The sequence below is a fragment of the Malus sylvestris genome, chromosome 4 (assembly GCF_916048215.2).
Source record: "Malus sylvestris chromosome 4, drMalSylv7.2, whole genome shotgun sequence".
NCBI classification, from domain to species: domain Eukaryota; kingdom Viridiplantae; phylum Streptophyta; class Magnoliopsida; order Rosales; family Rosaceae; genus Malus; species Malus sylvestris.
The window spans coordinates 5,025,195-5,037,807 of record NC_062263.1 but is presented as its reverse complement, the minus strand read 5'-3'; the positions used below and the strand labels follow the sequence as shown (position 1 = coordinate 5,037,807).

The window sequence follows — 12,613 nt, the reverse complement described above, 5'->3', positions numbered from 1 at the left end:
TTATGTTTTTGCATATTTTCTTATGTGCCACTAATTCACTACAAGATACTTAGGTACAGACATTTCGATACACTAATTCCTGTGTTTTTTAGAATTGCATTCAACATGGATGCATTGTTGGGAGCAATAACTTTCTAGAAAGAAAAAAAAATACACTTAGAAAACGCTTGCTTGTAGTGTTGAATCAAATTTAAAACAATTAGATTTCAAGTTAAAGTTTAGGGTTTGTGGGTGTGGCGTGTTGGTGTTTAAGGGCATTTGGGTAACAAATGTGTTGTTCTTAGAAAAGTTAAAATTCAAAGTTTTTAAGTAAGTGTAAATAAAATTTGGGGCGAACTTAAGTAAATTATGGTGTTTAAATAGAAAAATTCAAAGGCGTGGTGGCTTTGACCATTTTGGTGTGATTCTTTGTATTGGAGAAAAAGTCAAAACTCGAATGTTGAGTTTTGACAATTTGTCATGTGCATTGGCTTGTTGGAGTAAACTCTCAAATCTTATTGTTGAATAACAGTTTATATAAAACAAAGAAATGGGGATGTTTATGATATGAATTAATTGCAATGGAATGGTTGATTCTCAGGCATAAAAAGAATTAATTATAGGATTACATTTCAATCAGATCATATCTGAAAGAGGCCAAGCTTCTGAGCACGATGATCTTTATTTTTGTAATTTATTTGGTGGACTACACAACAGGAGGTAGCCCTCTCCTTAATTATTTCACGGGGCTTGGAATTTATTCGTATGCTTTTAGGCTGCATTATTTATTCGTTCGAAGCATACAAGTAAGCTAATAATTATAATTATAATTTAGCAAGAGAGATTAGTGCCAGGATCAACACCAAACTGGGAGCAATAATCAGTGTAATAGTTGACGCGGGCTTGAACTAGGGCAGGCTGTTTACCATCACATTCCACAGCACCATTAATGGCTCGAATTGTGGCTCCAAATCCTTGACTTATAACAGGACGGACATTGGTTATCCAAAACCACAATGCAGTCTTGAATGCAAGGACGGGATCGGAGGCCACGGATTCAGGTGAGTTTAAGCCGTCAAAACCAATGCTGTTTCCAGCAGCTCCATAGTTGTAGTTCCATGTTAGTTGGAGAGGTCCACGTCCGTAGTACTGTTTGTTAGGGTTGCATGGATAATCTGTTCGACTTGTATCGCAGTATGTGTCACGATTTATCTCTTCTATGTAGCAGAAGTCTGATAATATTTAAAGAAGAATACAAAACAAAGATTTAGTATAATTGCACGTTAATTAGGACGTTAACTACTTAATTAATTCAACTGTATCTTTTTTGTTTTGCTTTTATAAATATTATATAGTTGGAGGTAAAAAGAATAAATAGGAATATCTTACGGCCAGTCTCATGGGTGACATGAGCAAAGAAAGCTGCAATTTCACGTTTGGAGTCATCCGCCGAACCGGTGCTGCCAAAGTCGGAATACGAGTTCACAGCATCAAGAAAAGATTGCCGTGTGTAGAAGCTCTTGCCAGCACAATCTGCAGCAGCCTGGTTGATGATCCCATCGAAGAATGCCTGAGTGACAATATCACCCACAGAAGTTTGCGCTGTTACACTTGTGGGCAACAGGGCTCCTGCTGCTACAAATGCCACTGCAATGAGGCTTGGGAGGTAATTTTTTCTAGAATAGATAGCCATTTTTTCTGTAAGGAACTAAGGACCAATGAAGAAGCGAGCGATGATATGATAAATGAAAGTTGAGATAGTTGGACATATTTATAGGCAATGAAATTTGCAGCTAGGGTTTCTAGAAATTCATATTGCACTATAAATGATTCTCTTGAGGACACGTATGGTTTGAAATTTCAATGGACCGCCATGGTCATGATTTCCAAATTGGCTGTTCTGATGGTCAATAGTAAACCACTATTATCTGGTTAGGTATTTTAATCCTAAGTTTTTTACTTTGTTAAAATGAATTAAAGACTATATGATGACAAAAAGGCTTTTTTAACCTTAATCTACCTACAAAGGCTACGATTATCTGGTACTATAGAAAGAAGTATAGAAATCTGTAGTAGATAATCGTGTACAATACAATATAATTATATCAAGAGTACTGTATTCAATGGTGGAGCCAACATGTGATCATTGGTTGTCTATGATCCACCAACAACTTCAAAAATCTACTAACTACAACCTCCTCCTCTTATTGTGCACATTAATTAAATGCTTGATGAAATTCCTCAATTGACAAGGCTTGACAATCTTTAACATTACCTTACTGTTTCCTGTAGCCACCCTTGAGAAATCTCGACATATAGCAAGAATTGGTATGTTCCTATATAATGTTCAACGAAATGGTCCAAAGAAGTTTTTTTAGTTGGAATTACGTGAGACTGAGCCCTTCTAGAATATACTTGGCTAACACCTTGGCAAACTGGACAACCCTTTGTCGAAAGCTGAGTTTGGCTTCAATTTCAATACTCATTAATACGTACTATGAGAGCCTTTGGATAAATCAAGAAGTTGAAAGCAGAGATTCGCTCCATAAGTAACGTATCATTGAGCAAAGTGCTTTTGGAGACAATCACACATCCCTTGGAAGTATCACATGAGCCATCAACAAACTTCCCAAGATCATGATCCCGGGTTTAATCTGACAAAGCTGGAGAAGATAGTTGGATTCAATAAGTTCGATAATGTTCAAATATAAAATTTAGAAGCAATTATGCATTTATGGGTGTAAGTTGGATTGGAATTTTCAATTAAGCCGTTTAAATTTTAACTCCAAATTGGATCATTTTCTGAAAAAATTGGATGCAATTTAGAATGCATTTTGAGATTTTGAATTTCGATCTGATTTTTTCTGAAATGTTCTAATTTTTTATAGTTATTTACTAAACTTATGTACCTTTGTATTTTTATCATGTTCATTTTTAGTTAATTTATAGGTTTTAGTCATTGTTTTTATATTGATTATACATTTGTATATTAAAAATGGTAAACATATTATTATACTAAAAATGAATTGGATTTACAAGTATATACCAAATGTTACGAAAGAACAGTAAATTACATATTTATCCCTATAATAGACAGTGAGTGAATAGGACTCACGCTTTGAATGTGTTAGAATGAAGATGTATAATAGTTCACTTTTTTTTATAAGCATATACAAAGTTCTTAATGCTCCACGTCTTGTTGTAGAGGAGTATAGGATTTTTTCTTTTTCAAATTCTCCTTCACTCTAACCTCTTCTTATTTGAACGATCATTATTAAGTCGCGTCAATATCTTATATTGATATATTTATAGAAAAAGAGGAAAGTAAAGAGTCCAAATGCCTTTTTTTGTTGCGTCCTAATGCCTTTTTTTTATAACCGTTAATCACGGAATACAGCTCCTTAAGCTATGTTTTTTTTTTTTTGACAAACTTCTTTAGCTATTAAACTAAACGAAACGGTGAAAAGTAGTTCCACATAATATTCTAGTAGTTAAAGGTATTGAACCGGCATATAATTATGAAAAGAGTGAGGATCCTCGCCGGATCCTTTTGTGAGGATCTTGGGGATCCTCAAATCACATTCATTTATCGTACATCGTGCGATCAGAAATCATTGTAAATTTTTTTATTTAAAATTGAATATAAACAATACCTAACAAAAACTGACCACAAGATACACAATAAACGGATGTAATTGGAGGATCCCCAAGATCCTCACAAAGAGGATTCGGCGAGGATCCTCTCTCTTATGAAAATGTCAAACAGGTGTAGTTTTATAATATTTAAAGGGTGGTGCTAACCACACCTTCCTTTTTATTAGTTCGGTCGGAAATTAAAAAATTGTGCGGGAAGTAAATAGAGTATTTAAATAGCACCGTCCAATTTAAATTATCTTTCTCTTATTAGATTTCAGAAAGTAACAAAAAAGTTTTTAAAAAATTCACGTAGTAAGAATGTTATACGCGATTATTTTTCAAAATATCTAAAATTAAAAAAATAATAAAACAAAGTAAATCGTCACACGGCTACGTGTATAGCAAGAGGCTAATTATTTTATAACATAACATGTTAAGTTAAGATTTGTTGTGTATCTATTAAGGTTCACGACCTAATAAATTTGGACATTTGTATTAAGCTTGGCGGCACCACTAATTAAGGAGCAAACAAGTTGTCCATATCAAGTGTATTCCATTGAGTGCCTAACTTTTAAAGTTATCAATGCATGCATTTTTCCCTTTCCTTCATGATGAAATCGGTCCATGTATCAAATACGTCGTGCCGTCGAGGAGAAGAAAGACAGCTTAGTGAAATGGTCAATCATCATAACCAGCACGGCATCACAGAATGTACCAAATTTTATAACTTAGGAAAGTAGAATTTATTAATGTTTGATTTATTTTCAGCTACGCTTTATTAGGTCTCACTTTATTTTATGTGTTTCTTTTTTGTATTTCTTTTTTTTCATTCCGTTAACTCAGTTACTGATGTGATGTGATATGTGGTCTGGATTTTTCAACAGTGAACATATATAGAAATAGGTGTTAGAGGATAAAACACCGCATCAGAAATAAAGCATAATCAGTGTATCAACTTATATGTGAGAGGTTCATTTCTCAATACATAGTCACTTACTTCTCATAACTGTCTCAAGTTCGTAATTTCCCTACTTTTTTTTAATTAAGCATCAGAGTCCTTTTGAGGACACCCTCCTCTTTTTTCAGTGTTCATGAATAGGTTAGCGGATGTTTCTGCTTAATGTAGGTAGAATTTTGTCAATTCAACTATGTACTTAATTTTCATCCACACTTATGTTTTAATATAACGAACAAAATTATTGTTTATTATTCTTTATTACTAACATGTGATAATAGATTTGGGAATGCAACTTAAGTAAGTTAGGTTGATTTTGTCAATTCAACTGCACACAAAACATTTAGTACTATAGTCTAATGGTATTCTTCTTAACTTTTACAGGAAAGATCTTAGGCTCGATTCTCACCAAAGACGAATTTGAACCACATTATTGTTAGCCCATAATGAGACTAAGTCTATCATCTCTTCCTTAGTGTAAATAATATTGTTTGTTCGAGAAAAAAAAATTGTGTACACTATTTGTATCGACACTTTTGTTTTAAGGGTTTTAATCACAAATGGTTCTTGAAATTGATTCCTTATTAAGACGTTCTCTGAAATTGAAAATCGATCAATGTGGTGCCAGTGTTGCAAATCAACGTGGTTTTTCTGATACAATTCTGTCAAAAATTCTGTTATGTCCTAATGTGATACAAAACTGAGTCTCACAAGTCCAATTAAATATTGCCCTATAAGTTAAAAAGATTTAATAATAAAAATAAATTTTAGCTTTGTATAATTAATAACTTTAAAAAAAAGAAAAAAAAAGAATATGAACAGTTCATCTTCTTCCTCCCGCTCCCATCCGAGCAACCGTTACAGCCCCAACTCCACCCCTCCCAGTCGCACATGTAACCGCAGCCAATAAGAAGGCATTTGGGCTTTCGAGAAAAGCACTTGTGGCAGAAGCTTAAGCTAAAAGCCGTCGTCTTTAAGTATCAGAAATCTCAGATTTCTACAGATAGTGGAAGGGGAAGCAGCTGCGTCTTTTTTTTGGTCGCTTTGATCTGAATTTCCTTGGAATCAAAATTCAAATATGTTGAATTTTTCTTATGGTCAATGACTCGAAAAAAAAAACAACTAATACTTGGAAATAATAATAATAATCCTGCGAATTGAAAACAAAATCGGCTGATTAGGAGATGACCAAATGGGAGACTTTTGAGGTTATCGTCGGTGGTGTTGGAGATGTTTTTAGGAAGGAGGACCAAGAAAGTTAAAAGATGTCGACAGAAGTTAGGATACGCCGTGTGCGTAGGACTTGAGTTGAGTTTGAGGGGCTGCGGAGAGGAGGAGGACTTTGTCAATGGATTTGACAAGGCTAGGATACGCAGTTGTTAGGTCGCATGGGAGGAGAAGAAGAAGATGAACAGATTATATATATATATATATATATATATATATATATATATATATATATATACATATATATTAAGTTTTTAATTAAACTTGTAGAACTCAGTTATGTGCCACATCAGTATATACAAAAATTTTGACAGATTGTGATGGAATGATCATATTGATTTTGCGACACTCATTTTTCGGAACCACATTGATCGATTTTCAATTTCAATTATCATCTCGATACGGTGAGTCAAATTCAAACCTTGTGTTAGTATAATGAACAAAATTATTGTTTATTATTCTTTAATACTAACATGTGATAAAAATTTGGGAATGCAACCTAAATAAGATAGGTTGATGAGATCATTTCCGAATAATACGTTATAAACGTTCTTAATTATAGAATCGTCGTCAATTGGGCATCAATTCTGCAAAAACTAGTATTTAATGTATTGTGTTTATAACGCCACGTCTCTAATCATTGTGTTAATAATTATTAGTTCATAGCTGCTAGAAGATAATTTATAGTCAGGCATTTTTGCTTTTTTAAATCGCAACTGCATTGCTGAGTCTTTCCTGACCGTTCCATGCCAAAATTGTGTCATTAGTGTAGAGTCATTGGTTGATGTTTGATTAAATTAAAGGGAACTTTAACGAAAAGCACCTGGTACTGTTCATTTTAACGAAAAATCACATTTTTACACTAAAAAGTCAATCCTAGTACTATTCACTTTACCCTTTATTTTGTCTTTATCATTAAAACTCAAAGTTTTCAAGCCCTTTTCATTAGTTTTCCTTAAATTAAATCAAAGTGTAAAGTCATTGGTTGATGTTTGATTAAATCAAACGTTTGTAACATCAAATAAATGGTATGCGTCGAAAATGATCCACTCCAATACACAGAAGCACTCAAACGACATAAACAACGATACTTGTACCTAATATCGACGTCATATTAACAACATTATATTGACATATTGGTACCAAATATCAAAGACATATCAACAATATCTATCAAATAACAACGACATGAAAACATCCATTGATTTGAAAAAAGTACACCAAACTTTAATCAGTTAACATAGGCATCTTTGATTGCTCAACGATAACCATCTAATATGGATGGTGAAGAAAATTGATGTTCCATCATAAATCAATTGATAATTTGAGGAGCAACCCACCTTATTTATAGGCCCATATAAGATCCCTTCTCCAATCAATGAGGGGTTCATTCTCAATACACTCCCTCATGTGTGGCAAGTTTTCAAGTCTAACATGTGGACCACACAAAGGGAGTAACGTGGAGAACATGCAACAGTTGGACTTCACACATGGGACAACTTACTTAAGGTCATGAAGAAAATTAGGGTTTCACCATAAAACCAATTGACAATGGAGCGGCTTACTTATTTAGAAGCCTATGCAAAGCTCCTCCTCCCATCAATGTGGGATTCATTCTCAACAGATGGTGAGAGAACCAACCCAATGTGTATCTGAAGAAAGTGAGGTTCTATAATAAAGCCAGTTGTTAAGATGAAGAGTAGTCTAACTACTTACAAACGCATGCAAGGCCTTCTTTCCCCAATGTAAGTTTTATAATTTGAACAATTTCTAGATTTGATTTAAGATAGCTCAAATTTTGAAAACATGAACAAATCAATTTCAAATGCAAAGTTGGTGTGATAGCTTGTTTTTTTTTTTTTTTTTTTTTTTTTTTGAGTTTTAATGAAACACCACATTTTTACTTTTACCTGGTACTATTTACTACACATCTATTTGTCATTTTTCATTCAAACTAAAGTTTTTTAGACTTTTTGTTAGTTTTCCTTTTCTTTTTTTTCTTTTTTTCTTTTTTTTTTTTTTTGCCAATGTTGTGAGAGCTTTACAACAATGGAAATTGTGTCTGACCAAGTAGAAACACATAAGAACAAATGTGCTCTGACAACGTCATGCACAACTCATTTACCCGGCACAAAATAACATGAGAAACATAAGATTTCAGATTTAGACTTACGAGCCGGGTTGTTATTGGGTCAACCTGTTAAACACCCGTTAAGATAACGAGTTGATTAAGATTTACTCACAGATAACCCATTTCGACCCGCGTTAAAAGAGAGGTTACTTTGGTAATTTGGAATACAAAAAAGGCCTCTAAATGAGCCGTCACCTTTCTTAGTCTCCACATCGTTCACAAGTCACAACTTTACACCACCACCAGGTGGATTCCCTCCCCACCGTTACCACACCATCTCTGTCCCCCAACCTTTTTATCCGCCTCTAAGCATCACCCATCTCCCACTCCACCGGTGTCACATCTGGAGGTCGTCGAGGTCCAAATCCACCTTTTTCTTGCCTCTCTAAGTAACATTTACGTGGCATGTAGATGTAGCGCTTAATGAATTGATGGTAATTGTATTGTTGAATCAAAAGAAACTTCAGCATTCAAATGTTCATGTTTAGAAATTTAATATGAATTATGAAGTTTTTTTCATTTGATTATTTATTGAGGTAATATGTTGTTCTTAATGGGCGCATCGGGTAACAAGTTAATTTTAATGGTCGGATTTGGATTTAATTTTTAAACCCATTAAGATAGTAAGTTTGTCACGATACGATCTCTTAAAATAACAGATTTAAACACAAACACGTTCCGTTTTCTAGGTCTACTCAAAAGGGAAAACTGAACTAGGCGTTGGGTTTGTACTATCAAGACAGTTATAGTATGCTTCTCTCTCTCGGCACACCTTCGTTAGTTAGACTTTTGAATTAAACAAATAAATAAGAATTATGAGAAAAATAAACAAAACAGGTGTAAAATGAAAAGAAAAAAAAATGAGCGTACATAAATCAGTTCCCTACGGAACCCATATCCATTCAACTCTTCCACACCATAGTTATTTACAGACACTTTGTCTACAAACTCAGAAAAGCATCACACACTCACTCCTTGCAGACTTGGACTCCTAGAACTCCTAGAAGAGTCTTCTTGTTAACCACACCCATCCCATAAATCCCACCGTACAAGTGCATTTACTTTGGGACTAAGATTCTCTCACCTCCTCTTTCCAGCATATGTAAAACAAACAAACCCAAACTTTTGCTGCATCATTCCAATTTCCATCACCGGAAAAAAAGTTTAAAGACAGGTGAAGATGGGACCCGATATCACCTAACCCTAGCGCGCATGCACTAAATCAACACTTTGATGAAAACAGGAGGGAACAGCAGTCCCCACCACTATCATCCCTCCTTCCCCACATGCCTTCAAATCAAATCTCTGGTGACTTATTTTATCTTTAATCGCACCCCATAAATAAAGCTTAAACATAATCATTCTTACTTTTTATTAGGCCCCACATTATCTTACTAAATACTAAGAGAAGGACCCCACCTCTAGTGATTTCAAATTCACCGAGTAATGCTACACTCATCGCATTGTATCAACTCTCTAACAGAAGTAGGATCCACCGACCCGTAGATCACATCTCTATTAGAGAAGTGGTGCAAACATAGTATGAAAAATGCGGTGAAAATAGCATTTTAGAATTCTGAGGCTTACCACGTTTACCACTCTGCTACAGCTACACATTAGTTATCCAAGGACCATAGTGGCTTAGTGGAAACTCACTCCCAGAGTTTCGGCTTTAAGCTTCATAGACTTCAAGTAGTCTATAGCTTCGTCGATGATCAAAACCGGGTCCTTGCCCTTAGCACCAGGAATTAAGCTCTCAAGAACTCGAACTGTCTCGCAAATCTTGTCTGTTTTCGACTTCATCTTACCCTTACTCCAACTTGCTTCCTCTCCTTGGCTCTGGCCAAGAGTGTTGCTTGACTCCGTATTGTTCCCGTACTCATGAGACTTATCGAGTTGTAACGAATTAATGACAGTCTTCACTGGTGATAATTGCACGTAGCCACCGTCAAGCAATTTGTGTCTTTTGTTTGGAGGATCAGATTCAGAACTAAACATCTTCTCTGCTACTTCCTCAACATCTTCGTTCTTTCCATAATTCTCTTGACGGCAGAATGGAGAGTGACCCGTGCTTTTTACTTCATCATCCTCCCCGCAATCATCATCATCATCATCATCATCAGAGTAGAGCAATGCATTGATTTCTTCTGTGTCTTCATGCATCTCACTCTCTTCAATTATATGATTCTCACCGGTCTCTTCAAATAAGAAGCACTTGGTTGGACCAATTTGGTCCATGCTGGTTGTTTGTCCCAGTTTATGTGAATCATAACCACACCCAAGCTTCGCGCTGGCCATAGGTGGATACTGGCTAGGAGGGCAAACAGAATTGTATATTAGCCTTGTTTCATTCCCAGACTGGTCGAAAATAAAGAACCCCTTCTGAGAAGAACCTGGATTTGCATTTGGTACAGCCATCCCACCACCAAATTCAAAAGAAAATGGTGACTGCTTTTCATGAAGATACGAGTTTGGAGGAGGAAGTAAGGTCTGCAAATGTGGCGGTAAGTATTGAAGCAACCCACGGTCTTTATTTGCTTCTTTAGCATTCAGACTCCGAATACCAGAAACTGTAGACGCTGGCAATGCCATATGTCCAGATACTGGCCAAGTCCCCTCGTTGGTAGATGATGGAAAACATTCATGTTGCACGTGCTCCAGCAACATGCTCGTACGATTCAGATAAGGCAGTTTCCGAGCAGAATGCTGTGTAAAAGGGAAAGAGTTGTTCGCCTTGACCATCCAACTAAAGGGATCACCTATACAAGACAGAACAAAGATGATCAGTTATGCATGACCCATGAATATCATAGCTACAATGACAAACAAGACATTACAATACCTGACAGGAGATAGATGGTTCTTTGATCAGCAACGTTCAATTACTTTCTGGGTCCTTCACAAACAAAAAGGAAAAAAATACTACAAATTCTGGCTTGGTAAACGACAGGAAATCTCGAACCAATTTACGTAATAGGCTTAAGCAGCTGTCGAAAGTACTCAGCCTGCGGAAAACCATCGAAAAACACAGTTTAACTACACAGTCTACACTTATAACAGAACTCTTACGGATATGAGAGTAAATAATTCCGAGCAAACCAGTAAGCATAATTCATTCTCAGAAAACGCATAGTTTAAAGGAAAATAGGCCAGCAACTGACCATGCCAACAGTTAACAAAAATTCGGGAACTGAGAGAAACTGAAAGTTGGTTACGCAATACTAACCTGGCAATCCTGCAAAGGTTGAAAGCAAGCAATAACTCTAACTATAATTGTTGGTCTTCCAGCCATCCCATTTTCATGTTTCAAAGCCCGAAATTTCGTCTGGCTTGCACCTTGACACACCATAACTACACTTGAACCTTGATGAAACCACTCAATCCAGAGGATTCCAGAGGGAAGAATAATAGAGGCCAAGCTAGATGAGAACCGAAGAGACCGATACAGTGAGGATTATATCAAACAAAACTAGAAGAGAAACTTAAAGGGGGTTTGAGATTGAAGACAAACACAGGTTTGGCTTTCTACCTTCAACTAATTCTATAGATATCGGGACACACAACGAAAAACTGATTCGACCCCATGAAAGCTTGAAGAAAAATCAACAAAAGGATGAACAACTTGAGGGTTGAGTTCAGTGAAATCAGAACGAGCAATTTACAGAATAACCCTCCAATACAAGTTCAAGTGCACAACTTTACGAAAGACGTCAACTGACAAACCCAACCAAGGCATATTGTTCTATCTGATTCTTCACTGGATGTCCAACGATTGTTTGCCTACGGATATTTCACCAATTAATTACCTGCACATAAACTACATATATATAATTGTATATGTAAGATCGGAGAATTATCAGAAAATCCTTTCTGTTCGGAAAGTAGAATAAAAGAAATCGATAACTTTCGGATGTTTATTTTCTTGAACAATTTCCTCATTTTTTGTACGGAAAGAAATCCAATTTTCATGGCTCCCAGAGAATCAAAATTTTAAGAAGCAATTATCCAAATTCCAAGTCCATGTCTTCAATTTTCTCAGCAACCAAACACAGGATATCGAAAACGAATACAAGAAAGAAAAAAAAAAGAAACCAAACACCACGATTAACAAGAAGAAAAACGAAACGGAAAGGATGGCAGACTTACAGTGCAAAGTGAAAGGACTTGGATGGATCTGAAATCTGATCTGAACTGAAGAATCTTACAGGCTCCCTCTGGTCACAGTAAGCACAGAAAAGTAGAGGAAAGTGAACTGTTTCGGAGTTGAAAAGAGTGAGATAGTGAGACTAAAAGGAGCGCATGCGTTGGACAGTTGGTAACATTATATCGACCTCTATATGACCCTTTTGCCCTTACCACTGAAATACAAAACCTAAAAGATCCAATTAAATTTGGGAGGACGATAATTTTTAATACGTAGGGTTACAATGTCACGTGACTTCCAGTCATTATTCATATAGACATCAAGTCAAGTTTTAATGGTAATTTTGACAAAAAGACTAACAATGGTAGGAAATTTTCATTTGGGAACCTCTTGTGATACTATCAGAAAGGAGATGCGTTGGATCCCTCCTCTCGAAGGTAAATACAAGCTCAATGCAGATGTGGTGCAATTTTACCTGTTGCTTTGCAGTCGTTAGAAATGATGAAGGGGAAGCGATGGCCGGAATGGCTCGCCTGGTTGT

The 12,613-nt window shown here is 35.8% G+C and overlaps 2 protein-coding genes across 3 annotated transcripts; both read right to left on the bottom strand.

Annotated features, from left to right (window-relative positions):
* Positions 1-642: 642 nt before the first annotated feature.
* On the bottom strand, positions 643-1,725 carry LOC126619359 (endochitinase EP3-like). Its single transcript, XM_050287715.1, has 2 exons — positions 1,369-1,725; positions 643-1,211 (listed from the first exon to the last, which is right to left on the bottom strand). Exons 1-2 carry the CDS (start codon positions 1,670-1,672, stop codon positions 811-813), a joined length of 705 nt encoding a protein of 234 aa, XP_050143672.1. The 5' UTR covers positions 1,673-1,725; the 3' UTR covers positions 643-810.
* A 7,070-nt stretch (positions 1,726-8,795) lies between these two features.
* LOC126619350 (transcription factor bHLH143-like) lies at positions 8,796-12,320 on the bottom strand. Of its 2 annotated transcripts, none has more exons than XM_050287703.1 (4): positions 12,075-12,320; positions 11,155-11,745; positions 10,771-10,933; positions 8,796-10,687 (listed from the first exon to the last, which is right to left on the bottom strand). In XM_050287703.1, exon 4 carries the CDS (start codon positions 10,668-10,670, stop codon positions 9,570-9,572), a length of 1,101 nt encoding a protein of 366 aa, XP_050143660.1. In that variant the 5' UTR covers positions 10,671-10,687; positions 10,771-10,933; positions 11,155-11,745; positions 12,075-12,320; the 3' UTR covers positions 8,796-9,569. The 2 variants fall into 2 exon arrangements, with proteins under 2 accessions (XP_050143660.1, XP_050143662.1); XM_050287705.1 differs by having other exon boundaries at positions 11,155-11,734.
* Between the last annotated feature and the right edge of the window lie 293 nt (positions 12,321-12,613).

What these genes read in the sequence shown, in the direction of transcription:
- LOC126619359 (XM_050287715.1), bottom strand. Translation starts at nt 1,672, where the DNA reads ATGGCTATCTATTCTAGAAAAAATTACCTCCCAAGCCTCATTGCAGTG. An exon ending in TGTCACCCATGAGACTGGCC is followed by an intron (nt 1,212 to 1,368) that starts GTAAGATATTCC and finishes AAATATTATCAG; the next exon opens with ACTTCTGCTACATAGAAGAG.
- LOC126619350 (XM_050287703.1), bottom strand. Translation starts at nt 10,670, where the DNA reads ATGGTCAAGGCGAACAACTCTTTCCCTTTTACACAGCATTCTGCTCGG.